The sequence below is a fragment of the Labrus bergylta genome, chromosome 15 (genome assembly GCF_963930695.1).
Source record: "Labrus bergylta chromosome 15, fLabBer1.1, whole genome shotgun sequence".
Lineage (NCBI taxonomy): Eukaryota > Metazoa > Chordata > Actinopteri > Labriformes > Labridae > Labrus > Labrus bergylta.
The window spans coordinates 9,745,435-9,772,109 of NC_089209.1; the positions used below are offsets into that span (position 1 = coordinate 9,745,435).

Genomic DNA, 26,675 nt, shown 5'->3' on the forward strand with positions numbered 1-26,675 from the left:
AATTATGTAGCAGATGATTCATTTAAAATGAGGAAGAGTTTTTACAGTAGTTACATTAAGCAGTGTGCATAGATTGATGAGGGGGATAATAATACAGTATTAACACTCGCATTGTGTTTAGCTGGAAAAGAAAAAACCTTGCACAACCAAATAAGATCTACATCTTAGCTTATAATTCATACTTCAACTTTTTATATGGAAATAAAGCCAACAACGACTTTCCTTGAAGACATTCCAAGTGTTGCACTAACATGAAACTGAAAAGTTGTTCTGTAACAAATGAAAAAAAGACGGCTTCAAACAGAATTTAAAACTTTGCTGACTTTCTAACCTCCTCACAGCTGGCCAATCGCAGCGAGTGGGATTTAAATGTTTCAAAGTCACAGAAATTGTTGGACATCAAAAAGGTGTCACGGGATGGATATTTTTAGAGGCTGTTTGCCATCCAAAAAGCACTTCTGATGAAGCATAGTGGCACTATCAGTCTCCCAATTAATTTCAAAGTTGAGTGTTGACAGTGAGAGCGCCGCCGCAGATGGCTTCAGTTAAACACCTGAACCTCACTGAACTTTTTTTTCTGGAACACTGTGCAAAACGTGCAGCTTTAGCCGCCATTATACGTATGTACATTAAAAAAACATGACTTATTTTGCTTCTATGAATATTTATTATCAGCTGTTTGCTGTCTCTCTCTCCACTATCCAAATTAAGACCGATGGCTGTACACCAATGTGTCTGGTCTGGCTCAAAGTGAAGTTTATCGTTACCACTGTTGCCAATAGCTCATACGTTGGTGGATAAAACTGAGGGCTCTTTAAATAGTGACACAAAGAGTACGGTAGGGGCGAGCCATTAACCGGTATTAATGTACGTTCTGCCCAAGATGGATTTTTGCCATACCATTATCACCCGCTTTAATAAACACGTTTGTTTGTTGTACACACATTTGGCAATACCGATTGTTCATCCTTCAGGCCACAGTGGGCGCAAAATGAAAGTGTTGGCCTGGAATGGCTTGACTCCATGTCACTTGAGCCAAGCGCCGCACAGATTATACCTGCTGAAGGTTTGTTTTAAATGATGTCTCTCTCTCTCTCTCTGGATCTGTGGTGGTGACTTGAGGTCAAAGAAGCGGCTGTAAATACTGTAACTCTCCACATTGTTACTGAAAATCTCAGTATCTGATCTCAGAGTCCCCTTTCATTATGTTCTTGAGACACTTAACACACCTCGGCAGCAGAGAAAAGAAACTTAAAGCGACACTAATTCAGTTGGATGTGAACACACAGTGACTTATAAAAACATATTCCTCTGGTCTTAGCACAGAAATTAGTTGAGTATCATATCGCAGGCTTGCTTGAGGTGGAGTAGGTTGGTTGTAGTTCTATAAAATGCATTCAAATTGGCGATCCCTTTTTAATAGTGTAACATCATGATTTAATACCATTAGCGTAAAAAGCTAAAAAAAAGAAAACAGTCCTGTCTGTCTCCATCGTGGTAAATATAGAAAGAAAAAACAATCCAATTCACTATCTGGTGATTGCAAAGCATACTATGGCAGCCATGACATTGTTAGTATTACTGACACAGTTAATCATACTTCTTCTGAAGCATACCCTGGCACTATTTTCCACCACCATGTGCTTTGGGAGCAGACACATAACCACTGACAGCTGTGCTATTCGGATTATTCTGGAGAAAATAGGTTAGCAGCCTGTTGTTTTAGCCCATGGACTTCCCAGTTATTGTTATTTTCTGTATGGATATTGAACTCGTACTCATAAACTTGCACTTCGAATGCAGCGCTCTGGGGCAAAACAAAGCTCACATATCACAGTTATTGTTATTCTCATTAGCCCACAGTGTGTGACAGTGCACTTCATCCAGGTTGGCATGTTGGGAGATTAAGCAGACGCTGAGAACAAATTGGAAAACAAATTCCCTTGAGAGTCAGAATATATAACGAGCGAGCTGCAGACGCTTGGCACACATCCGACCGAATCATTCAAGTACTTTGTGCCAGTTAGCGTAACGCTAACACAACAACTAAGCTACCTGAAGCATTCAACACAGTCCTTCTCTCCGGACTCCAAGAATCCTTTAAGTCGTCAGAGGTCAGTGACTTGTGAGAAAATCACTTCAGGTTGTTATGATAAGCTGACATAAACACACAGTGCACGTTCCACACTGCTGAGGAGCCAACAAAGCTTGAAGTGGAACGTTTTGATTTTTTATGGCACATGTATGTACTGAGGCAGAAAAGCTACTGAGGCCCCATCGTCTCAGGGAGACAGCGCAGCGCTTTGGGCAGAGAGTCAACCCTCAGACGGCTGGTTTCAAATCCCCCCACCCCCAGCCCCTCCTGTGTGAGAGAAATGTGTGTGAGAGCTGTGTTCCATGACATTGTGTACTCCTCGGGGAGATTTTCACTGGTCTGGTCGTGTGAAGAGCTGTTTCAGCTTTTTATAGCAGCAGAGGAAAGCTGTTATTTCGGTGTTTGTGCCCCAAAATATTGAGCCTCTCCTGATATTTTGATTAAAGTATTATCTTAAAGAAGCTGACAATAATTTGTGTTTAGAAAAATGATGTTTCTGCTTCAATACACCGTGATAAATGTTATCTGTCTGGTGATATTATCACTTGAGCTGTGTGTTTTGCTGTGGGATTGTATACTCTACATCTCTACTGTGTCTCTACACAGTAATTCTGTTTATCGAAGAGGGTAAAAGAGTTTAAAAGGACACGCAGATACACACACCACACAAACGCACACACACACACATGCAATTGTTCTCATAATGAGCTTCTCTGTGCAAATGTCCCCTCAGCATTCGCACAGAGAAATAAACGCAGACAATTTGCGTTATAACATCGTGTCTCTTAAGTATCATTAAGGAAAATGTCTCCATGCTTTTGTAAGAGCCCGTTGACACATTTGCGCATAATTTGCGAAACACATTGAAAGTCTTTCTCTGTCAGTTTGTGTGAAATGATTCACAAGGATTTTAAAAATGTATGCTCTAAAAAACCAGTGAACTGCAGCAGTGTGGACAACAAATACATTTTTTATGGAGCCGGTCTCTGTGAAGGCACACTGTCACTGTGTTGAATAAGACATGTTGTGGATAATCTTTATGTTGCCAGATTTGGCTCACTCAAAATCTCTCAATTAAGACCCAAAGCAGCAAATCTGTTATAAAGTAGACTACACTACGTTTTGTATTAGTGAGTGATATACAAATCTGTAACTTGTGTTATTGTCTTTATGCTGTGCTGCTGTAAAGCTATATGGCTTCTCATAGCCTCCCTTTTCTCATGTAGACCACAAGTGGAAGATAGGAAACATGCAGGTATGGGGGAAAAAAATCGATTAATGTAAAATCGAGATACTTATCTTCTGAGTTTTTAAATAAATTCATAACTTCCAAGAATCGATTATTATTCTTTTGACTAATCAGTCACTCCCTGCTAAGTGCTAAGTGCAGCAAGAAATGCAGCCAGTCTCACAGATGACTGCAGTAGATCCTGAAGTATGTACCCTAATTCAAAAATAGATTTTGAATCCATGGATCCAGAATCGTTTTGGATTGAAAATAGCTTCTGAATTGAATCGTGACCCCAAGAATTGAAATCAACAAGAATCATGAGACAGCCAAAGATTCCCATTCCTACATGCAGATTTGGTTCAAGGATGCAGTTACAGCCTTCTGGTTATTCAGTACAAGTTCATGGCAAATCACAGCCTGTGCTCATACTAAGGCAAAGGTATTTGCCTTAGTATGAGAGACTAAGGTATTTTGGTAAAGTTCGATAAAACTTTTTTTTCTTTTGGAAAGGTATTATGAACATAAAAATTTAAAGAGAAATAACATTTCAGGCTTAGTTAAGATTCAGTGAAATTGAATTCATTTTTGATGATAATCTCTTACCAGTCTTTGTTTGTTTAACTGTTTCACTTGTAATCTCCATGCTGCTAAAGCCCCATTTCCACTACTAATGAAAAAAAACATTGCTGACTTTATGTTTCATAAGAGGGATTTATTCTATGATTACAAACAAACTGAAGAAGCTTTTTACAGGTGAATGTTTATTGGAGATAAAGGGCGATTAAGTAGAACAAATACTGATGGAGACACTAAAATGACACTAAAGTGGCACAAGTTACCACAAGACTGAAACAAAAAGTGTCCTAGTGGAAAACCTGCATGCAGAGAGGATTTATATAAATCTTGTCTTGCTCTCGCATACACTAGAGAACAGCTTTATTACCAGCATTGTTCCTGGAATCACGTCCTGACTGAACTGTCTGCACACTGAACATGTCTCCAATACCTTTCCTTTTGAGGTCAGGAGAGGAGACACTCAGTGACAGAGCCTTATTCAGGAGACAGCCCTGTGACGACCTGAGTCCACTCTGCACAGAGCTGCATGTTAAACATATCATTTCACTTTCTGTCTCAGTGAGAGATAGTTTTGAAGCTGATCAGACAAGAGGTCAACACTAAGCTCATTTCTTAAATTATAGATACAGTACATTAATATAAAGTTTGGAAATACTACAAGACAATCAATCCTGTACTAGTATTTAACATCGGTCCATCCAAATACTTTTATTTAAAATTTAAAAAATCAGCTCTGCGGTATCTTTTTTGAGTAAATTCTTTTATAAATACTGACTGTACTAAATGTGTGCTGGGTCCATGACAAAACAGTCTACAGACCATAGGCTGTATAAAACATGGACATAGTCTCAGTCCTATCGCTCCTTGGTTTCTGAAGAGGCACCGTGAAGCCCTCTGATAAAAATGCTGACTCCAACTAACTTCCGGTTAATTGAGAAAGAGGCGGCCCCCCTCAGCTCTAAAGAGGTAAAGCTGAGGCAGTTTGAATGAATTTCTTGATTGCTGAAATACGGTTCGGTACAGTACGGCTTTTTTGGTGTTTCCACTGTCAAAAGTTGGGAATGGTTTCAAAATAACCGATCTGTACTGTCCTACTTTTCTTCTTCTCTTATGTTGGGGTGTGAAGTGTAACGTTTCGACCCTAAAGGGTAAACTTCCCGTACCCCTCAACAGTACGATATGCTGTGGAAAGCAAGCAAGAATCAAGATTAGGGTTTACCTTATCAAACTGTACCAAACTGTATTCAAACCAGAAAGCTTGGTGGAAATGGGGCTTAACTAACACCCATCAGAGAGTCCCCGCCTGGTAAAGACTCAACTGTAATAATTAAGATGTGCAGTAAAAAAAAAAGAGGATACTTAAGAGACAGACCGGCACAATGTTGCTTTTGCTCTTTATGTGGGATTTATTAACAGCTAGTTTATAACAGAATAGCAAAAGCATTGTCTTTAAAAAGATATAAATCAGCTCTTTCTTTTTTTGATGAATATTCTCATATTGATAAAGCGTTGTTGTTACAGATAGTAAGAGTCTGAGGCGATGGGACACAGCTGAGTTGATCTCACATCTCCACTGTAGGATTAGGACAATAATCGAGTGTCCAGACTTCACTAAAAGCTCTGGGTGGTAGAGAGCCACATAATTTAATTTTCAGGACCTGGTTTAAAGGCTCTGTTCCATTCAGACAAAAAAAAAAACAAGAGTTTAAATTTCTAATCAAATAAACCTCACAGGAGTCACTTTATCAGAGTGAATCTGAGACTTTGCACGTCCTGTTGTGTATATTTACACTTTGGAAAAGAATCAGACGGAAACTTTAAGATAAACAGAGTCAGATCCCACTACTGTGTACTATTTTATTTAGTTAGAGTCCCAGCAGGCCCAGCTGGATTATAACGTCTAATAAATACACAGTCAGATTCATGTTTTGTTTAGTGAGTCAGGCAGGCAGTCAACTTTCCATTAAGTATAAAGAAGGCATAGGAGAGGTAAACATTCAGTGGTCATGTGAACGGAGCAGAAGCAGCAGCAGCTCTGAGACTCACTGCTATCAACTTTTCTCAGACGTTACTCCTTCAGATCCAGAACAGAAACAGGCGTTCTAAGCCAATACAAGCTGTGGATGTTTCTGTGCTGTACTTTCAGTGTGTAGGAGAGCTCAGTACAGATTTAGCGAGTGATACTAATTATGTTGTTTTTACCTTTAATTATTTTGTGCATAAACATAGGACAGAGGAAATATGACAAAAACCCTCAAATATTACCATCATGCAAAAAAAAAAGCTTGTAGTGTACCAAACTTAAAGCTCCTGTGCTTCTGTGAGGAACTTTCAGTTTACATCGATTTTAGCACCCCCTGTGGACAAAGTGGTACAGCACAGCCAGTCTCCTTGGTCATCTTGCCTTGCACATGAAAGAGCACAAATCTCTTCCTGCTTTCTTTTAGCAGTCAGTCATATCATTCCCTTAACTGTGGTAAACATAAACAAAGGCTCTGTCACTCTGCCTCACACTACCCCGCTGACAGTGGTCACAAGCTTAAAAATTATTATTTCAAAATTGTCAACCTTGTCGCTCTTGGTCTTGTTTGCGTTTGTAGGTCATATGGAGGAGGCATCATTCTTAATTTCAGTGTTTATCCATAACCAGCTAAAAACTCCTCACTGGAGCTTTACATTTCACACAAACAGGCACACGAGAATACCTGACAAAGCCCAAAGACGTAACAGACTAAAAACAGCTTAGTAGTGCAAGTGTTTCAAAATATTTATTTTTCTGAATAAAAACTTGATGCATAAATATGCACATATTAATTGGATCATTTCAATGAGAGTCAATGTCGACAGCGGAGTTTGAATCCCCGTTCAGAATGATCCCGATCAGGTTGAAGAAGTAGAAGTAGAAAAAAAATACACATATTTATAAATGTGACATCATGAGTCAGCTTTCATCCGGTTAAGGATAAAAAGTGATTGGGTAATGCTTCAGGAAAGCTTCTGATCTGATGACTGCTTGGTTAAATTTAGGAGACCCTTGTCATAGAGACAATTCTAGATGTGATTAAGGTTATGGAGCGATTAGGGTCGTTCTGTTTGAAACATGAAACAAACATCTATCTTTTCTGTGTTTATGCTTATGTGCTCTTTTGTGTCTTTTTAATTCCATTACTCTTGTCACGTAAAGAGTAGAAGGCTTAGTGAGGGTTTGCTGAAAGCGCTGACGCTCGTTCCTTATTGAAGGACCGTCGAACAGTTTTATACGGTGGCTGGGAAGTCCAAAACAAAAATACAAATTGTTAAACACTTACAGCTTACAAACGACAGACAGACATTAATTAAACTAAATAAATTGTTTTTTTCTGGCTTAAAGTGCACACATCTGATTTTAAAAACTGATTGTATTGATTGTAAGTTGACTTTGCATCTTCTTAAGGATCAGAGGTCACAAGGTCTTGAACAACCTGTCCTTAACTAAAGTAATGTACCATCCATCCACAGAGACGCTGACTTCACTATCTAAAGATGACCTCTTAACCTTGTAGATCTACTCTGTGCGTTCAGTTATTTAGGCCTGCCAGCTTGTTCATTTGCTCAGAGCTGTTATATTTGACTTCTTCTTAAGAGCTATAAGACAGCCTAAACATACTGGATGCTCCCACCTTATCTTTTTCTGTTACCATGACCAGGTTGTGTTATTCAGCCGCACACTTCCATCTCTCTTTGTTTTGAAGTTAGTGATCTTCTTGTTACTTCGGGGACTCGAGGCAAACAATGAGAGCTTATGCTTCCAGTGACGGCCCTGAAGCAGCACTGACTCAAACACTGTGACTCCAGCGCTCTTCTTTTTAATGAAGTAATTAGTAACATGCACATATATGTTATGCACATCTTGTCCTGTGACCTTCAGGATATAGAAATGCATTTGTTGTGTAAGTACACAAATACACTGCATTAATAAGAACTCAACCTTACTCCTTTCCTTTGTTAAAATCCTTTCCTGTGTTCCTTTTTTGTTAATCATTTTTTTTCTAATCTTATTATTATTATTATTTTTTTACAAATAGCTCTGTCACATAACATCTCAGTGCGTCTGCCTGATGAGTGAGGAGGGCAGCGCCTCCCTGCAGAGCATGACACTGTGTTATGCAAGGTAATTTGCTCCGTGTTTCAAGGCTCTTTTATGCAAGCAGCAGGGACAGTTACAGTCACATTATCGTCATAATCATTTAAAACACAGCAGCAGGGCCGGGATCAATTCACCACCCAATTCAATTAAACAGTAAACCGAAACCGCTCTGGTAGATTAGAAACCTCTCAAGCTAAGAACAGACATTACATGAATAGAATAGAATAGAATAGAATTACTTTATTGATCCCAAACTGGGAAATTGTGGAAATTAAGCATTCAAAAGGGCGTCAGTGTGTGCTAATATTTAAAAAAACAAGTTCTAAGGTAGAAAAATATGTCTTTCTAAATTAATATAACAACGTAAATGAATAAGGCTTAAATAGCGAAGCTCAAATTTCCAAAAAACAGTGCTCAACAACAAATTACACAGAGAATGTAAAAGTCCACGACGCACGATCAGGAGGTCTATTCACCATGTTCCTGTTGTTGCAATTACTCAGAGTGTGAAGCTTAAATGTTGCTGAGTTATTGTTCTTTAGTATTCCAGGCTGCTAGTCACAGAAATATGGGGAAGATTGTAAATAACTGAGAGAACATGTATAGTGAAAATACTGAAAAGGTTGAAGAAAATGATATTTAATAACCCATTAGCTAGTTTAAGACAACAACTAGCATTAGCTTGAATACATTTTCTTGCTAACATGAACGTTTGATAGCATTACACCCTACAATTGAATTATCAACACACATCTTGGATGTATTTATTGACCCCTTGAAATAAAACACATAGGGCTTTTTTTTTTTGTGGTGTCCTGTAAACTAACAATATGCAAGGTTAGCTAGGAAGTGGTTGAATGCTAACATTAGCTGCTGTCATACTGCAGCTGATGTTTTATCAGATAAAACTTCAAATATGGCCCCTTTTCCAACAAAATGTTTATGTTAGCAATTTTTCTCTTTCTTTTTTTACATTCGGAAACCTGAGACAAATTTCCTGAAATTTCTTCTCGAGACTTTCTTGACTTCCTTTGTTTCTCCTACATGCTTGGACAGATGTGCATGAAGGCATGAATGTTAACATATTGATGTTTAGGATGTATCATGGTCAAACTGTTTTATAGTTTATAGCATTTCAGAATGCTAACATTTGCTAATTTTTCAAAGTGCTATTGTCAAGATACTGAGAATACCATAGGCACTGAAGGCATCTTTAAAAAATATTTCTGAAACATACAGTATGTCTTCAAACTCAGGAGGATACATCTTCTGGGAACCATGGATAGGCCCATCCACACAACACTTCATGCCATCATTTTAAATGTCGAGGAATTTTTCAGATTACAGACTGAGACTCTATTCTGTTGGATGTACTCCTATGAAGACAGCAACCAACTTTTTACCACATGCCTTCATCTTTATCATATGAGTGCAGATACTAAAATATCACTTGGTGACTTAATTCAAATTGCACAGATACATGTTGTATTAAAGATGTATGCTTACTTGTATTGTCGTGTTCTCTAGCCCCCACACTCTCCACCTCTGTCCTGTGATGAAGCTCTGAAGTACCCACCACTGTCTGTCTGATCATCTGTGCCCATGTGGAATAGCTGGTAAGAGTTATATTCTCTGTGCACTCAACCACTTACCGCACTAACCTCTTAAGCTGACTGAATAATAATGACGATCCTAATGTAAGTAATTAACATTAATAATTCAGGACGTGCCCTCTAATTACGCTGCATCGGAAAATGGATTCCCGCCTAGTGCCGAATCAAAGTCCATGTCAGCGATGGAAATAGAAAAATGATCAAATGTTTAATTCATCTTTGGTCCACGCACAGATACGTTGGGTTCACTGACCCAGAGTGGATTTGCTGAGCTTGTCTTTTATTTCCAAGGACAGCCTGTTTCACATGTGAGCATTAATGTGCTTCCACACTATAGTTTCCCCGTTCATCTACCACTGATGTTCTGGTGGTGATGGAGCAACTAAAGCAGAGCTAGGAGCAAACCAACCAGTAGATTTTCCCAACAAGTATGAGGTTCTTTCACTACTTTGATGCTATCTTTTGGGATCATAGGTGTGTGTTCATACCCTGAATTAATTTCTCAGGGCTGTGTCCAGGGGGTGGCTTTGGGTGATATGGGACCCTTCCTGAAATCTGAATTACCTTTGTTAGGAGCCGTCCCCTAATCCTGACCTTTCATGTAAAACTCACAGGTTGTAATAGTGGGGCAAAGTCGTTCCGCCCCTACTTTGGCATCAGAGGCTATAGCAATGGCACAATGGGCGATGCAAACTATGTATAAAGTGATGATAATCTATGATAACTATGATAATCCCACTGGGGCAACAATTTTATACATTTTATATTTAAAGGTACAAAGGCGCAGTGATGGCAGAGCTTCATTATGGTGCTGTTGCAGAGCAGCAATTTAAAAAAAGGCTTTACATTGTCATGTTTCATCAGGCTTAATTTAAAAAACCCTTCAATAAAAAAAGAAAATAAATGTTTCATCAGGCTGCTAGTAGCTTTTGGAGCTGTTGATGTTGCATATGTTTGTTGTTATTCTATAGTTTGGCTTTTGGAGACACATTGTCTTCTGCATTTAAGATTCATACGTACCACTCTGTTGTTTTTTAAATGATAAAGCCTCTAGGCAGATTTTCAACAGCTGTTTTATAGCTAAGTGTTGTACTTTGGAATAGATATGAAAATTGAGAGCGACATGGTAAACCTTTATTTCTACATATGTACTGTATGTGTATCATATGTCATGACGCCCCCACCATTGGTGTACAAGTCAGGCCAGCCAGCTTTTTTTAAATATTGTTATAAATATTGTTTCCTCTCACTGCAACAGACTCCATAACGCATTCATAAACAACCGACGATGAGCTCATGTCTACCATCCAACAAGAGGCAAACAGCCAGATGATCTCTGAACACAAACTATTTAACAAGAGGTGATTCACATTAATAAAAATGCACGCAGTGCAGGTGATTCCAATGGAATGTTTCTCTAACTTAAACCACATGTTGACTTCTAAAGCTCTTGAAATGAACGTTTTCATGAGCAATAAGGAAACTTAATGACTTCAGAGATGAGATATTAGTCAAAAGATCAGAAATCAGAATCCTTTTTTTATAATGTGACACTAATTGTTGGCAAAGTTAAAGAACCAGATGTGTTGAAAAGGTAAGGAGAACATGTCAGTGAGTCATTAAAGCGTAATTTCACCCAAATTACAAAAACAAACATTTACTTCCTGTCACATTTAACTATCTTGAACTCATCCATCCATTAAAGATAAAATGTGTCTTTTGGTAGTGGTAAAATGAAATTGTTTGAGATTATCCCAACAATCTTAATTTTTAATGAGACGGCATTGAAAGACAGATGCTTGGTGACAGATATCCAAAAGATTAGACAAAAAAGGAAAACCAATCTTGTCTGGCTTAACCCCCCTTTGGATGAATTTAATTTTTGTGTCTTATTTGGGTGCTTCAAAAGATTTCCCCAGCAATAATCTCCATCGTCAAAGAACCAATCAATGATAACCGTAGAGAGAATTATACTTACAGTTAGTAAAACCCTTTGGTATGAACAATTTACTTGAACTGGTCAAGGTTAAGGTTACTGTAAGAGTGATGATGAACTGTCAGTTGTGACAGAGCATGAACCTGGTTTCCTGTAAAATCAGACCTAATGCACCTCACTGATCCTTCCTACGTCCTTACTTTAAATCTCGATACGATAAGACCACACACATACACCTAACATCGGCGCTGAACCTAGTCATTGGACAATTCATTTTGAGGTTTTCAATGAAAGTTACTCTTTGAGGAACTGGACAGCTACACTTTCTTTGCAAGAAAATAGCTCCTGCCAAAATATTTCATTGAAAAGGAGAGACAGAACAGATTTCACTAAAAACAAAAATCAAAACTTTCTTGTATGACTTCATGCAAGCAATAGAGAATATGATGTGTGTGTGTATGTTTGTCTGATCATTTAATAAGCTCCTACGAACTGTGATATCATATTGTCCGTCCCACAAAGACTTCTGTATGTCAACATGTGTTCGTGAACAAAAAGACACACAAACACACACACACGGGCCAGCTGCCCAAAAGAAGAACAAAACGGCACCACATGTCCTCGTATCCTCGCTTCACATGTTCCCGCTGTTATCAGATATCATACACACACATCAGATAACACACAGAGGATATGAGCTGGCTCTCACTCGCACAACAGCGTTTTCATGTTGTGTTTTTGTCCTCTACTCAGTCTGCATGACCTTGAACTGCGGCGCCGCGGTCACATAATCTGATGACAGGATGAGCAGCCCCGGAGGTGGGTGACTGTTTGAAAAGCACCCTGAGGACCCAGACCTCTATCAGAGCCAGCTCCCGACTGTGCAGAGGAGCTCCCCATCTAAAAAGTGCTTCTTTTAAAGGACTGGAAAGATCTGACAGTGGAGATTTACATGATAAAAAAAAAGTGAACTGTCTCTTTAAATTTAAAAATGGACATCTCTATATCACACTGGGAAAATGGGTTCTATGTCAATTTACTGTCTCCTGATTTTTCTTTTAAATAATGAATTAAGAAGAGAGAGAGGAGATGATCCTGAAGGCCACTCTCGTGCCAGATTTCTCAAAAAACCGAACAGTGAAGTTGCACAACAGAGCATTAAATATAAGTGAAATATAAAGTTTTTAAGGGTCAAATGCCAAAAGAATGTGCTTAAGAAAGCAACAACAGTAAGGTTACAAACATTACTAAGCCTGAACTATTGCAGAATCTCACACTGCATGAGTGAATCTCTTAGAATGCACGAATCATGTGCTCACACTGCACCGTCCAATTTCCAAACACGACCTGAGAGCTCACTCTGTACGAGTTCAATGGGGAGGCTTTGACGATTGTCCATAGTTTTCTTTGAACACTCCCACAGACAGAGAATTTAAGTTGGATATAAAGGACGTTGAAGTTGTTGTTTTGCTAGCTGGTGGAAAGGCGGTCGCTACCATGCCAATAAGGCGGAAACGTACCGCCCTGATGATCTGTGTCGTCCTGTAAACACGTTCATTTCTGCTGTCAAAACTGCTTTTTGCCAGTCATGTGCAGGATTTTGCACTTCTGCATTGGTTTCATTTTTCAAGACCGGAGGTTGCCGCTTGAATACAAGTCTCTAAGACTCTTTTACAAAAGATCTTCACTAGTTTCTCTCTTTTCTCTATGGATTTGATAGAGTACTCATATCTGTTTGTATCCATTTTTGTTGCCTGTGTACTCTGAGATGAAAACAATGAAATGATAAAAAAGAATGTTTTCTTCTTGCTTAAAGCTCTTCTTTTTTTTTTTATCACCTACTGTATATCACATTTGGTTTGTAAATGGACACTTTGCCCTGTGCCTCCTCTTTCCTCTGTGGAAAGTGATGACTGATAACTAACTGTGGCTTCTCCTCCCTACTTCACTTAAGTTTAATTATAGTAAGAGCATGCTGCGGGGGCCAGATTTTATCATGTGTTCGCTGTTTCCTGCAGCCTGTTTGGTAGTGAGACATGCACATGTTTGTAACTAAAGCTTTAAATATCATTTTTCTCGGCTTATTGTCTGTTGTTTTCCTCATGTAGGAGCCCGGTTTCATCCAGAAATCCTTTCACATAAAGTGAAGCACCCTGGTCCTGTGGTGAATCTGAAAGCCAACACTTCTCATATGTGACATGACTTTTAGAACTTTTAAGAATATGACAGGAAATAAGAGGTTCTATTTCTGTACGTCAGTAAGTGACAGAAGTAGTTTTAGCCTCTCTTTTATCAGGATAATTTTTTTTAAATAAATCCCAGCTTTAGCTCTGATTGAGTTAATCATAAAAGCTTTGTGAATCAGATGTCTTATCGTGGTATTGTGCCTCACTCTGTGGACTTTACTGTAAGTCATGGCTGCAGGATATCGTGTGTACAGTGCGGTATCTACAGTGTTAATGTTGTGTGCCAGGAGCTGGATGGAACAGTGAGGCTCTGGTGTTGTCATTAATACTTAATGGCAGGCTGAAGCAGCCAATCACTGTGTTTGTAGCAGCCGCTGGGCTCACAATTACAGAATGCAGTCACAGTCACCCGGAGTTGGGTTAGTGTGCAATTAGCTGCTAACATCTGATAGGGTTTCAAGTCACAGGTCACCACTGACAACTGCCCTGGTTACAAACTACACAGGGAAAGCTGAGAGAAGGTGATAAGGACGACTCCTAACAAATTAAAACAACATGAGAGACCCACCAGTGAGCACGAGCTGTGATTTCAACGTTGACATTTGGTGGAAAACAAATTGAAATCCGGTCTTCTCCTCTAATACCTGATTTAAACCATTCATCACCTATACTGTCTAAGAACAGCAAGTCACTAAATAAACTTTTCTCCTTTAGTTTCATATATTGTTCATGTCTCTGCTAAAAGGAAGACAGAAACTATATTTTTCTCAACATTTCTCCAAAATCATTTTGAAGCGGCGGGTAGATCTGGTCCACACAGGGGTCATTTCAACATAAATAAATCATAATACATAATACATCCTTTGTACCGTCCTTTATAAAGTCTCTGGACTTTATATACGAAGTGGACCATCTGAAAAAAAGATCCCTAGCATATTTCAATGTTTAAAGTCCAGATTCGGGTAAATCTGTGTATGTTGAGGTGGTTGAGGCTAATGTTAGTTAATTTGAGCCAACTTTGGAAGATTGCTTTGTAACTAACGTTAATTATTTTGATTTTATAATTCAAATTCTGCTTCATGTTAGATAATGTTTTCACAGGAAAAGTCCTCCTTTCAAAATAAAAGATTCAGGAGAACTTCAGAAGAATTTAATATTCAAGGGGCCAAAGGGGTTCTTTTTGGTGTATTGTTTTTATTTATAATTGTTCCATTTTTAAAGACCCCTAAATAAGTCAAATTAAATCTAGAAACTAAACAGGTCTAAACCTATTCTTTTTAATAACATTTACAGAGACCCTTCTTAGTCCTCCTGTAAGCACTTAGCAACACTAGCAAGAAGCAAAAAAATACTTTATTAGGCAATAGAACTGGACTCATTGGTGGAAAACCATCTGCTTCAATGTTTACATTCTCTATATTAATCATTTACATAGTTAAACAACATGTGAGAGTTTCAAGTATTTACCAGAAGACCCTCAGTATGAAACCAATAATGTTCCAATCCACTCGAATCATGAGGCAACATTACAGTACAATCACTTTAAAACCACTTCAGCTCAAATATCCCACAATGCAATAGTTATGACAACATAAACCACATAACAGACTACTGCCGCAACACAACTGAGGCATCTCAGGCATAGAATAAAAACACTTTAATTAAAGTGTAATATGAGCCGTTTCACTTATCATAATGTGTGTTTTATATAAGTTCATCCTTTCTACACATTGTCGTGTGTGCAGACTCACAGTTGTTGTGACTACAGACTACAACAGTTACAATTTGTCACATGATACTGCTTCTTCACACACCATCATGTTAAACAAAAGGACAGCATTAGGTATGAAGAGTGTACTATGACATTTTGGACACAGCCAGAGTGTTGCTAAGCAAGAATTACAAGCGTGAGGTAAACGATGCATTCTTTTTTTTTTTTGTATCATTCTCCAATATTTAAAGTGTTATGTGTAATCGTGCAATCTGTCATAACCTGTCATACATTTTTTTGTTCATATTGAACCCTATAAATACACTGCGCAATATCCACACTGCTTAACTCTTTGTGTATTAGTAACTGTAAATATTTATTTATGTTTGATCTTTAAGTCACTGCGCTTTTACATAGCCTACTATTCCAATCCTACCTGGTACTTGTTGCTTGTTTTATTGCTTATTTTAATATATCTATTCTATTTTGTTTTTACATTCTTACGTTATTTCTATATTTCCTACTTCTGTATTTTGTCTTAGAGCAATGGAAACAACCGAATTTCCCCCTGAGATTAATAAAGCATTTCTGATTCTGATTTGTATTCTGAAGTCTTAGACCGAGTGTTAAGATATCCTCCTCAATTAAAAGTATAGTTACTTTGATGACCTTTTACTCAAGGTAAAATGAGCAGTCTCTGAATCTACTCGAGTAAAATAAAAAAGTAACTCATTTGAAATGTTATTTACTGAGTACTGAGGCCCCTACTGGGGTTTCAAAATATGATCTCTCCTTTCTATGTCGTTCACAAATGACAAGAGGGGATAAATCTCAGGTTGTCTGATGAAATCAACACCTTCATTAGATTAAGTGTAATACAACAGCTAATGTAGGATGTAATTGTATTTCTCAAGCGTGTTGTCCATCTTTACACCATTTTGCTCTGAGCTTGCTGTAAAGTTTGAAAAGCAACTGCTTCTTAAAGCTCATCGTAGCTTCCAACCAAGTTTACTCTGTAGCTATGACTTATCTTTTATCTTTCTTGTTGTGATTTGAGCTTTTGCCTGAATATTCTTCTCCTCCAGTTCATTTGACTGCCAGGTAGTAGATTTCAGCCAATCAGCTGCCCAGTTTCAGCTGCCCAGTTAATTCAATCAGTAAAGCTAACAGGCTCTACATGAAGGCTGTGTAATAAAGTGAGTGACGAGCCGGGGGAGCTTTTTGATGTTTTACTTTGCTGCACGATCAATGAGCAAGAGCACAAATGAATGTCTCATAACTGAAACCTCTGAAGCATCCTCTCTAATGACTTTCATTTGGGACAGAAGCTTGTCATTTATCCTCCTTCACGTGGCTCCTGACTATTTGACTTTGAGGCAAACTTTTCCTACGCTGCAGAAAATTACAACTCAATACACCAGTAGAAAACCTCTGATGGAAAGCTGTTCAACAAGTTTCTGTTTTCGTTCAGGTATACTCAGTCTTTCTTTCTGATTCTGTAATGTTTGCTAATTGATTACTTTTTTTTTTTTTACTATGACTTCAAAAATCCAAGAATCCAATAAGAAGAAAGTTAAAAAAAATGTTTTAGTGTTTAGAGCAAATTCTAATTTATGGTTGACTACTTTCATCTTAGTTAATAAAAATATACATGATCTTTTCTCCATTTGTGATATTATAATGTAAATGTGCCAATAAGCATGCTTTTATGAACACAGTATTATTTGACTAAATAATTTGGTCTACTTTAAAAGTATTTTTCTTGGTGACGAATTTCAGATTTTTTCAGAGTATTTTCATTATTGTACACATCTGGAGGGGAAAATTAAACATATCTTCCACTGCCCTTTTTCGTAGATTTACACACAAAATAAATGATTGTTTAACAAATTAAGATGCATTGAATAGAAATGTTAGTATACATTTGAAAAGAAATCTAAGTGGGATGGCTACAGCAGATAAATGCCACACATGAATGCATTATTATAACAATAAATAATAATAATAATAATAATAAAACACATTGGTGCAACTGCTTGTAGGCCTACTTCAATATTGGACACTTAACTTTGATTTTGATGCCAATACCAGTCATGAAATATTTCATATCCAAGTTCTGCCACTTTTATAGCCTATCCCTCAAAATGTAATTTGCATAATAGATGCAGAGTTTAAAGGCTACCTGTTGTACTTAATACCAGCTGCATGAAGGGGCCTTTCCCCATGTGTGTTAAAGCTAAAATAACATGTTACCTAGTGCTCATTGTATAAGTTCACATAAGTGATAGTGTTGATTCTGCTGTAGGCTGTCTGTCCTGTTCTTCTCTGTGGGAATTTGATTATTTTGTGTCTGTCAAACATTTAGGCTATGTTTGGATATATGTTAAGCTTTTTTTTTAACAGTTTGCAGTCATGGATGTTGCTTCAAATCAAACAGAAACTGAAGAATGATAATTATTCATGACAGCTTGTCTCCTCTGCAGTGAAATAAAAGTTTCCAGAGCTGACCTCAGAGTAAATCTCTCTTACCTATAGTGGTGATCACAGTGATGGCGAAGTAAAACGAGCCGGCGAATTTCCACTGCACCCCCGCTTTGTGCGGCTTGAGCTGCAGCACCACCTTCTCCAGCTCGTCAAAGTCCGCCGAGGACAGGTTGAAGGTGTTGAGCAGCTCATCTTTGCGCAGTTTCAGCTTATTCCACTGGCTCGTTTCCTTCTGGGACTCCAGCGCGTCGAAGATCGCCGCTCCGACGATCAGGTAGGTGAAAGTGCAGATGATGAGTGCGAGGGTCCGCACGTTTTGCCTCTTCATGGTGCTTCGGTGAGAGTCAGGGAGACGGGCGGAGAGTCGGCGCGGGTCTGGAGGACGGGGAGCTCGGCTGGTTCATGGCTGGCTCTGACAAGAGGAGCAGAGGAGAGCTCTCTGATTACTTTATGAGCCGCGGAGCTGTTCATTCAGCACCACCCTCCCTCCCTCACCTCCCTGTCTCCCTCCCACCAGAAGAATCCTCCCCCTACACCCACCCATCAATCCAGCCCTCTCTCTCTCTCTCTCTCTCTCTCTCTCTCTCTCTCTCTCTTCTCCCTCCCATGTCAGAGGGAAAACTGTGTGTGACCCTCTGAAAAATACAGAGGACTCTTTTCATTACGTGCCATATTTCAGCTGCAGGTAGAGCAATAATAATTAATAAGGCAATAAAAATACATAAAACAAGTTAAAGCCCCATCGCTCCTTAAATCAAAGGGTTGCAGTAAAGTTTGGAAGTATTATCAAAAGAGCACACCTTTAATATAGTATCTAAAATCGATGGTGCAACAAGTGTCAAATCTTTTACTTTAGCAAAGAAGCGTTAACACTTCTGAGTGAAAATACTCCACAAGCAGAAGTCCTATGATGCAGAGCCTAAATGAAAGTGTGTAAGTATTATAATGTGAGTATATATATGCCAATATAATGTGGTTTATACCATGTTATCACACATTTGATACCAGTGTATATTTTGTCTGATATGTATAGGTGCTTTTTATTTACTGTACATACAATGCAGAAAGAAATTGCTGGGTTTTTTTCCATTTATGAGTGATTCCCTGAACATGCAACACAGAACTTCTCCAGAATCCAGCTATTAGTCTGGCTCCAAGGAAAACCCGAAGGTCCACGCTTTGACCTCATCTTTTCCCTGTGCAGCAAGTCAATACTTCAAGTATTTTTTCAAGCTTGTGCACAAATAAACCTCAGACGAAACTTTCCACCCTTGTTTAAATATCTGATGTTTACTCTGACCAGCAATTAAGCTGAAGAATTGGTGCTGAGTGCTGAGTGAATTTCTTATGTATGTACGTAAAAACAGAAGCATGTGATGATGATGATTTGACGCAGAGAGACAAAATGTCAAGTGAAAGTCTAACTTATATATATATATAAGCCAATATAATGTGGTTTATACCATGTTATCACACATTTAATACCAGTGTATATTTTGTCTGATATGTATAGGTGCTTTTTATTTACTGTACATACAATGCAGAAAGAAATTGCTGGGTTTGGTTTTGAAATGATGTTATAATAGTATTAGAGCTGGCTTTTATGACTGAGTGTGTGATTTCCGGTGCTTCTGCAGCCAGCCTCAAGCAGACACTCAATGAACTGCAGGATTTTGCACTTCGGCATTGGCTTTATTTTTTCAACACTGAAGGTTGCTGCTTTCATGCTACACACACACACACACACACACACACACACACACACACACACACACACACACACACACACACACACGAGCCAGGAATACACACAGATGCACAAACAGGATCCTATGAATTCAAATGCTATTCTTTGATCTGCAAACCTCAGGTTCTCAACTCTAGTCCCAACAGACTCAAGTTGCTCGCCACTGAATTGATTTAACTAACTGTTACACCCTTAGAAATGAGTACAGAAAAATTGACATCTAGCATGGAGCCATGTTATGTGGACACTAAAATCCTGTCTGTATGAGACTATATGAATATAAGAAAATCATATTAATTCCTATGAGACTTGTGGAGTAGGTTTTGGTCCCGCTGAGCTTCTTCAGCAGAGTATCAGGAAGTAAAAAAGCCCCATAATTCACTCACCTTCACAGCTTTTTTTTTTTTTTTCATTTATGAGTGATTCCCTGAACATGTTGCAACACAGAACTTCTCCAGAATCCAGCAGTTAGTCTGGCTCCAAGGAAAACCCAAAGGTCCACTCTTTGACCTCATCTTTTCCCTGTGCAGCAAGTCAATACTTCAAGTATTTTTTCAAGCTTGTGCACAAATAAACCTCAGACGAAACTTTCCACCCTTGTTTAAATATCTGATGTTTACTCTGACCAGCAATTAAGCTGAAGAATTGGCGAGTGCTGAGTGAATTTCTTATGTATGTACGTAAAAACAGAAGCATGTGATGATGATGATTTGACGCAGAGAGACAAAATGTCAAGTGAAAGTCTAACTGTGGCCAACTTTGATGACCTTCTGTGTCAGCGGTTTCCAGTTTGTGGTACCCTGATGCTTCGCACGTCAGTGGGAAAGGGAGATTCTGATTGGCTCAGTGGAAATCCTGTTCTGATTTGATTTGTCATTATTGCATTTTTTTCTTTGAAATTAAAGGCTTTTTTTTTTTTTACTACACAAGCACAAGTATGGCCAAAAGAAAGAAGACATTTTGACCACATTTGGTTCTTGCTCATTTTAAACGTCATTCTTTAGTTACAAAAGGATACTTCTGTGTGCAATAACAGAATTTCACATACAGTATATCAGTGTAATCTATAACATATCTGCAATATATACAGCATCTACCAACGTGTGACAGCCGATGACATCTGTGCTGCTCCTCACCTGCTCTATCATTGACTGATAGGACCTGGCCAATCTTCAGTTGCACACTGTGAGCCCGGGCCCAAAAATAGCTCTGGCTTCAATAACCAGGTCAGTCAAGTGAACCATGACTGAGCCTGCATAAATCCTACCTCCACAGACTGAAGTGCTGCAAGCCCCGGCCCGATCAATACGTCAATTAATCCATGACACTTTGATCAAAAAGGTTGGCTTTTCAAATAATGCCCTTTGGGAGGTAAATACATAAGACATAACAAATAGCATTTTTAACCTGTCACAGGTGTATAAAGGGGTTTTGATTTATCAATATGAATAGGTTATAAACTTAAGAGAAAACTGTTATGATGGTTTTTGACCCTATCACAATAAAAAGATCAAGATCAATAGACCATCAAGATCTATACAGGTTCATTGCACTTCTCCTGTTGAAAATAAGTTGAGGCTATTTTGGTCCTGCTGAGGATGTTCATCTTTAGAAACATATCTGAACATAAAAAAATCGTTCTTAAGAAGGTTGAATTTCCTTAGTATATTTCTTTGTAAACAATAAATAAGTGTACCTTTGGCATGGATGATTGAGGTAATAGCTTTGGATAAAGACAATTCTTCTTTGATTGGTCTTGAGATTTGTTGACGATATTACATATTTAAGCACACACAGTTTAATCAAATGGCGGCCATTTGGCATCTCACTCACGGTGTGATGATTAAATGTTGTTATAATGTCTTACTGCTGTTCCCAGGTTTGTATTTCCTTATAATGTGTTGAATCAAAAAAATTGCTATTACTTCGGCGCATCCTCAATGCAAAATAATAGACAGTGAAAATCCTGAGGAACCATACATCAGGTTAAGACAACATACTTGGAAACCCATTAACAACAGCTTAGCCACAGGTGCTAACATCAGCAGACAACCAATTCCTAGTTAGCTGAAATCGATGTTAGCAAGGAATATTCCCCCTTTCCGATTTTACCATGTAACACAACCAGATAAAATCTAGCTATGAAGTAGCTAAACACTAAAGTTACACAATGTCTAACCGTATCAAATGGGTCATCAAATAAGTATGAAATCCTAGCTTATGTTCCTGCATAAACTTACAGCTATAGCTAACACTAACATTAGCTTAGAATGAAGTCATTTTCTATCTAATCGTGTAACATTTTCTAACAGTTATGTGTGTGCTTATGTAAGCTGTTGTCTAATGTTAGCTAACCAGGTAGAACAATAAGTTGTTCCACCTTATACATGGTCAGATGTTCCTTTAGATTTTCACCTTTTTGTTGCTTATCAATAAGGAGGTGGGAGCCACATTCCTAACAGGTTTCATTTCATCAGAACCAAATGCATAAGAAACCACCCTACAAGTTTACAGGTCAGCAGAAAGAGGATGTGTTAAAAGTGCTCTTTGTTGTGTGTGTGTGTGTTGTTTATTCCTCGGCTGAAATAAAAGCCTTGGTCTCAGCTGTAGAGTCCCGCAGACCTGCGGGGCTTCAGCTGCAGGCTGGCCAGCTCTCTGTGTACCCTCCACTGCATAATCACCAATACATCCTCATGAGCTTTAGTACTTCCTGTAGCTACTGACCCATCAGACCAAATTTTCCGGTGGCAGTCTGACCCCCGGTGATTTGTGCAGGGGATCAAGCCTGGACCCTCATTACTGCGATTTTGGAGAGGCTGCGGAGTCCCCACTGAGGTCACAGCTTTGATGTACTTTGAACCTCGTGTGTGTCCAAAAATGGAGCCTCCAAAAAGTACACTGCTGCCTCATGAAAGTTCCCACTGGCCGATGTCCACTGGGGAAAATTAAACATAAATGGGTCAAATATTGATTCTGTTTTACTGACTCATTAGTTCTTTAAAATGGTGTCTGAAAGCCAAACATGTTTTTTCAGTCAACAGGGGGGGGGGGGGGGGGGGGATCTCTCCAGACTGCTCAGTCTCCAGATTGCAAAATGTAATTTTTTTAAATTACAAAAGTAATACCGGTTGCAATATTTATTTGATCTCTAAAGTGCTGTGACTTTTATCTGAGACTAAACAAGTCAAGTAAACAGAAAACCCTGCAGACGTAATAAGTGTCAAAGTGTATTCGCTTTGCATCTCATAACTGTGATTTAACTGTGATTCATCCCCTGCTGTGGCCTTCAGATAGATGACATACTCTTTGAAATGTGTCCTCTGTGATATGCAAAGACACTCAGATAATAAGGCAGTCAGCAGAAAGTTCAGGAGGGGGAAACAATACATGCAGGCAGGTCACCAGGCACCGCGTGTGACTGCAGCAGAGCTGGAACCAGACGTGAGACCTCACAATCATGTGTCCCAACCTCATCTTTACATGGAATTTTGTAGATGTGGCCAAAACATTTGAACTCATTTTACTGCTTGGTGGCCGTATTTGATCTGCCAATATTAACCATTTTTTTAAATCATTTTTACATATGCTACCATCTTTATTTCTGTGATTTTTTTTTTTTGCCTCCACTGCAAAACATAGAATAGACATGAAGGGAGAAGAGATGGATGATGAACAAAAAGCAACAAGGAAGCAAACTCGGGACATGGTTAGTACGTAATCATCCATGCCAACATGATGCCCTTCAAGTAAAGTTGACTCAAAAGTATTTAGTAATCGCTATTCATCCACACATTTTCTAACTCTTTTCCGGGCTGGATTATGGTGGCAGCAGGCAAAATTAGATATTTCATTCCTTCAGCATATTTTAGGTCTACTCAAACCAGTTGGACGTACCTTAAAACCTTCAAAGGAAGACACCCAGGAGGCATTCTGATGAGCTTCCACCTCCACACCGTTGGCTCCGTTTAATGCAAAGGAAAAGCCTCTGTGTGCCGAGCTTCCTCTGGATGTCTGAACTCCTTACGCTATCTCTAAGGCTTGAACCACCCAGTAGAGGAAACTCATCATGAACACTTGTTGCCACAGTCATATCCTATTTGGTCCCAACGCTCATGAGCTTAAGTGAGGGGTTGGAATCTAGATCAACCCAAAAGAGCAGCTAAGTTCCCTCTCCAGCGAGAAGGAGCAACAGTGGCCTTAGACTTGGAGGTGCTGACTTTCATTTCAAATGCTTCACAGCCGGAATGCAAAGCACCCCAGTTCCTTATGAAGTCAATGGAATATAAATCATTTGATATATGCAGGTACTTCTAAAAAAATATATATATATCCTTTGAAAAGTCATACAGGGTCTTCAAATTGGTCAATATAGTTAATTAGTCTTTATTTTTTCAGAGACATGTTTTGTCAAAATGGTTTCATTCACATTGTCATAGTTAACATGCTTTTGCATTTTATTGGCAAGCTGACAAATCCCAGAGGTAAAGAAAAATCCATACTTCCTGGAAATGATGCACATTGATCTTGAGACCATCCAGGCAAAAATAATGATACTATATGTGTGCATGTACACATACACTGTTCATATATAGTCCTGCATACACAAACGGTTGGCATGTTGGCTCTAGTATTGTTGGCTGGGCTTGGGGTGAATAAGGCTGACTAAACATCACTGAAGAGCATATTACATAATGGCATTATAAGTGGACATCATTAAGAGGCAAACCCTGGGACACAGGAGCACCAAGCCCCCCACCCCCCCCACCCCTCCCCTCCCCGCCACCATCATCCTGAGTCTGTACCCACGCCTCACCACCACCAGCAAAGCATCGTGGGGTGCCCTTCAGCTGCCTACATCTCATTACACAAGGTTCAACGTGGCCTGAAGCTTCCCACTGACATTCAATTAAAGCCTTTCATTTTCTCATCATTTGCTTTGCATCCGTGACTCTGCTCCTGCTCCTGCTCCTGCTGACATTTGATAATTATTCCAAACATCCTTCCGATTGAAGGTAAATCTGTTTATTAGCTTCAACACCCCTGTGACAAAGATACACCTGCACTGCTCTCCAGGCCTAGAGATAAAGAACACTTTGAAATAAGGTTTAAAGGTTTGCGTTAATGAAACTTCACCTCTGATCTACAGACCCTCCAGGTGTTTTATTCTGGTTGAGTTGTTTTCCTGGGCTGTGTCACTATGGGTCAAACCTCAAATCATTCTGCATGACAATCACTTGTTTCACAATTGATTGCTCTATGGTTGAAGAATATTCCGATTTTTAGTTTGAAATGTATTGACTTGTCAAACCATGGATGCCAAACAGTGTCACTGAGTCACTATCCTTTTTCATACTTTGCAATTTCCTCATACTGTTCATTAACTGCACCTGGTCATCACATAACATTATGTTACTTTATATTACGTTGCATTACGTTGTGTTGCGTTCCAATATGATACTATATGTGTCATTGTCCCTGTAGGGGAATTTCTAACCATCCGCCATGTTAGCGTTATAATTTAGAGCATGTTTGCATGTCCATGTAAATTTTCAGAAGGTTCTGCTGTGCATGAACACAACCTCACAGAACTGAAAACATTTCAGGAAATATACATGCTGGTTTTCCAAATCTTCACAAGATTTCCTAATGTACAACCTCAAATCATTGTTGGTATTAATATATATTGCCAAGTTGACATTTTTCCCAATCCAATGGTTTATATGAAAGTGATCCATTTGAAGTGTCTGCAAAAATATGAGCTACAGAGCAACTAATGTAAACAAGTAAAAGAGGCTTAAAAGAAAAGCTATTAACTTGAAAGTGTACAAATACAAATAAGGGGGGTCATTCCTTTTGTTATTATCAATTTATGTCCTGAAAAATTTGTCACATAACAGATATGACATGTAAAATGTGAAAGTCATGTAAGAAAAATGAATAAACTTAAAATAATAATGTGAACATCGTCAAATGATGAAGACATTTTTTTTATTTCTATTACCTGTCCAAGAGTCTGAAACCTCTTAGGGCTATAATGTAAGGTAATGTTATTTAAAAAAAACACCAAAAAAATAATTTGATTGATTTGAACGATTGCTGAATTATTTTCAAACCAACATCCACCCATTGCTGATTTAAGGACACACTTTTTGTACGACACATAAAGGCTACTACGATTTTGTTATGTCCTCCTCTCTAATGAACACTGTCACGTCTGTTGTCTTATTACATAACACTCGTCTCTTTGTGAATATTAATGCAGTGATTTCTCCCCTGTCTCCAGATTTTCTTCACATAGATCTATAATCAACATTGACAGCATGAACCTCATTCAGTCTGAAGTGTGAAAGGTCACATATTGGATGTGGGTTATTGATTGAGCTCAAAATGGATCAATGGCAGAGAAAATAGCAGGGATATATTTACAATAATGGGCAATCTCCTACGGCAGGATCATGGATTGGGCTAAAAATAAACTTGTGACAGTACCACCGAAATTTATGAAATATCGATTATGTAGTTAGGTAAAATTGTTAGATTTTAAAAAGCTATGTATCAATACTATGAATAGATGTTGAAAGTAAAAAATGTGTGCAACATAAAATAGTTATCCTGGGAAAAGATGAGTTAAAGACGACGCATTTTCTCCTTTAAATTCCCCAAATAATTAAAAGACAGTTCAATTTATTTCAAAGCGAATTCAACTGGCATTTTCTTCACACAAAACTGAATTCTAATTTATCTTAATTTGAAAGAAGAAATGCACAACATGAGTGACAACCTTTTCAGAACCTCAAGAGTTTCTCTGAGGTGACCGAGTGTGATTGGCCGGCCCTGCTGACATACTGATGGAAGTTAATGATTGAGAGAGCTGACTTGGCGTTCTTGCTGCAGTTGGGCGCCCCCACTGAGTGACACGTCTGACAAACGGTATTAAGACACCAGCTCCTTAGATTTCCAGCTGAGCTCC

The 26,675-nt window shown here is 38.6% G+C and overlaps 1 protein-coding gene across 1 annotated transcript in view; it reads right to left on the minus strand.

Moving 5' to 3' along the window:
* Positions 1-18,426, minus strand: part of kcnk3a (potassium channel, subfamily K, member 3a) — a 37,717-nt gene extending 19,291 nt beyond the window's left edge. Inside the window, exon 1 of the mRNA XM_020628006.3 lies at positions 18,004-18,426. Coding sequence (XP_020483662.1) covers positions 18,004-18,286 — 283 coding nt within the window. The 5' untranslated portion in view covers positions 18,287-18,426. The remainder of the gene's footprint in view (positions 1-18,003) is intronic.
* Between the last annotated feature and the right edge of the window lie 8,249 nt (positions 18,427-26,675).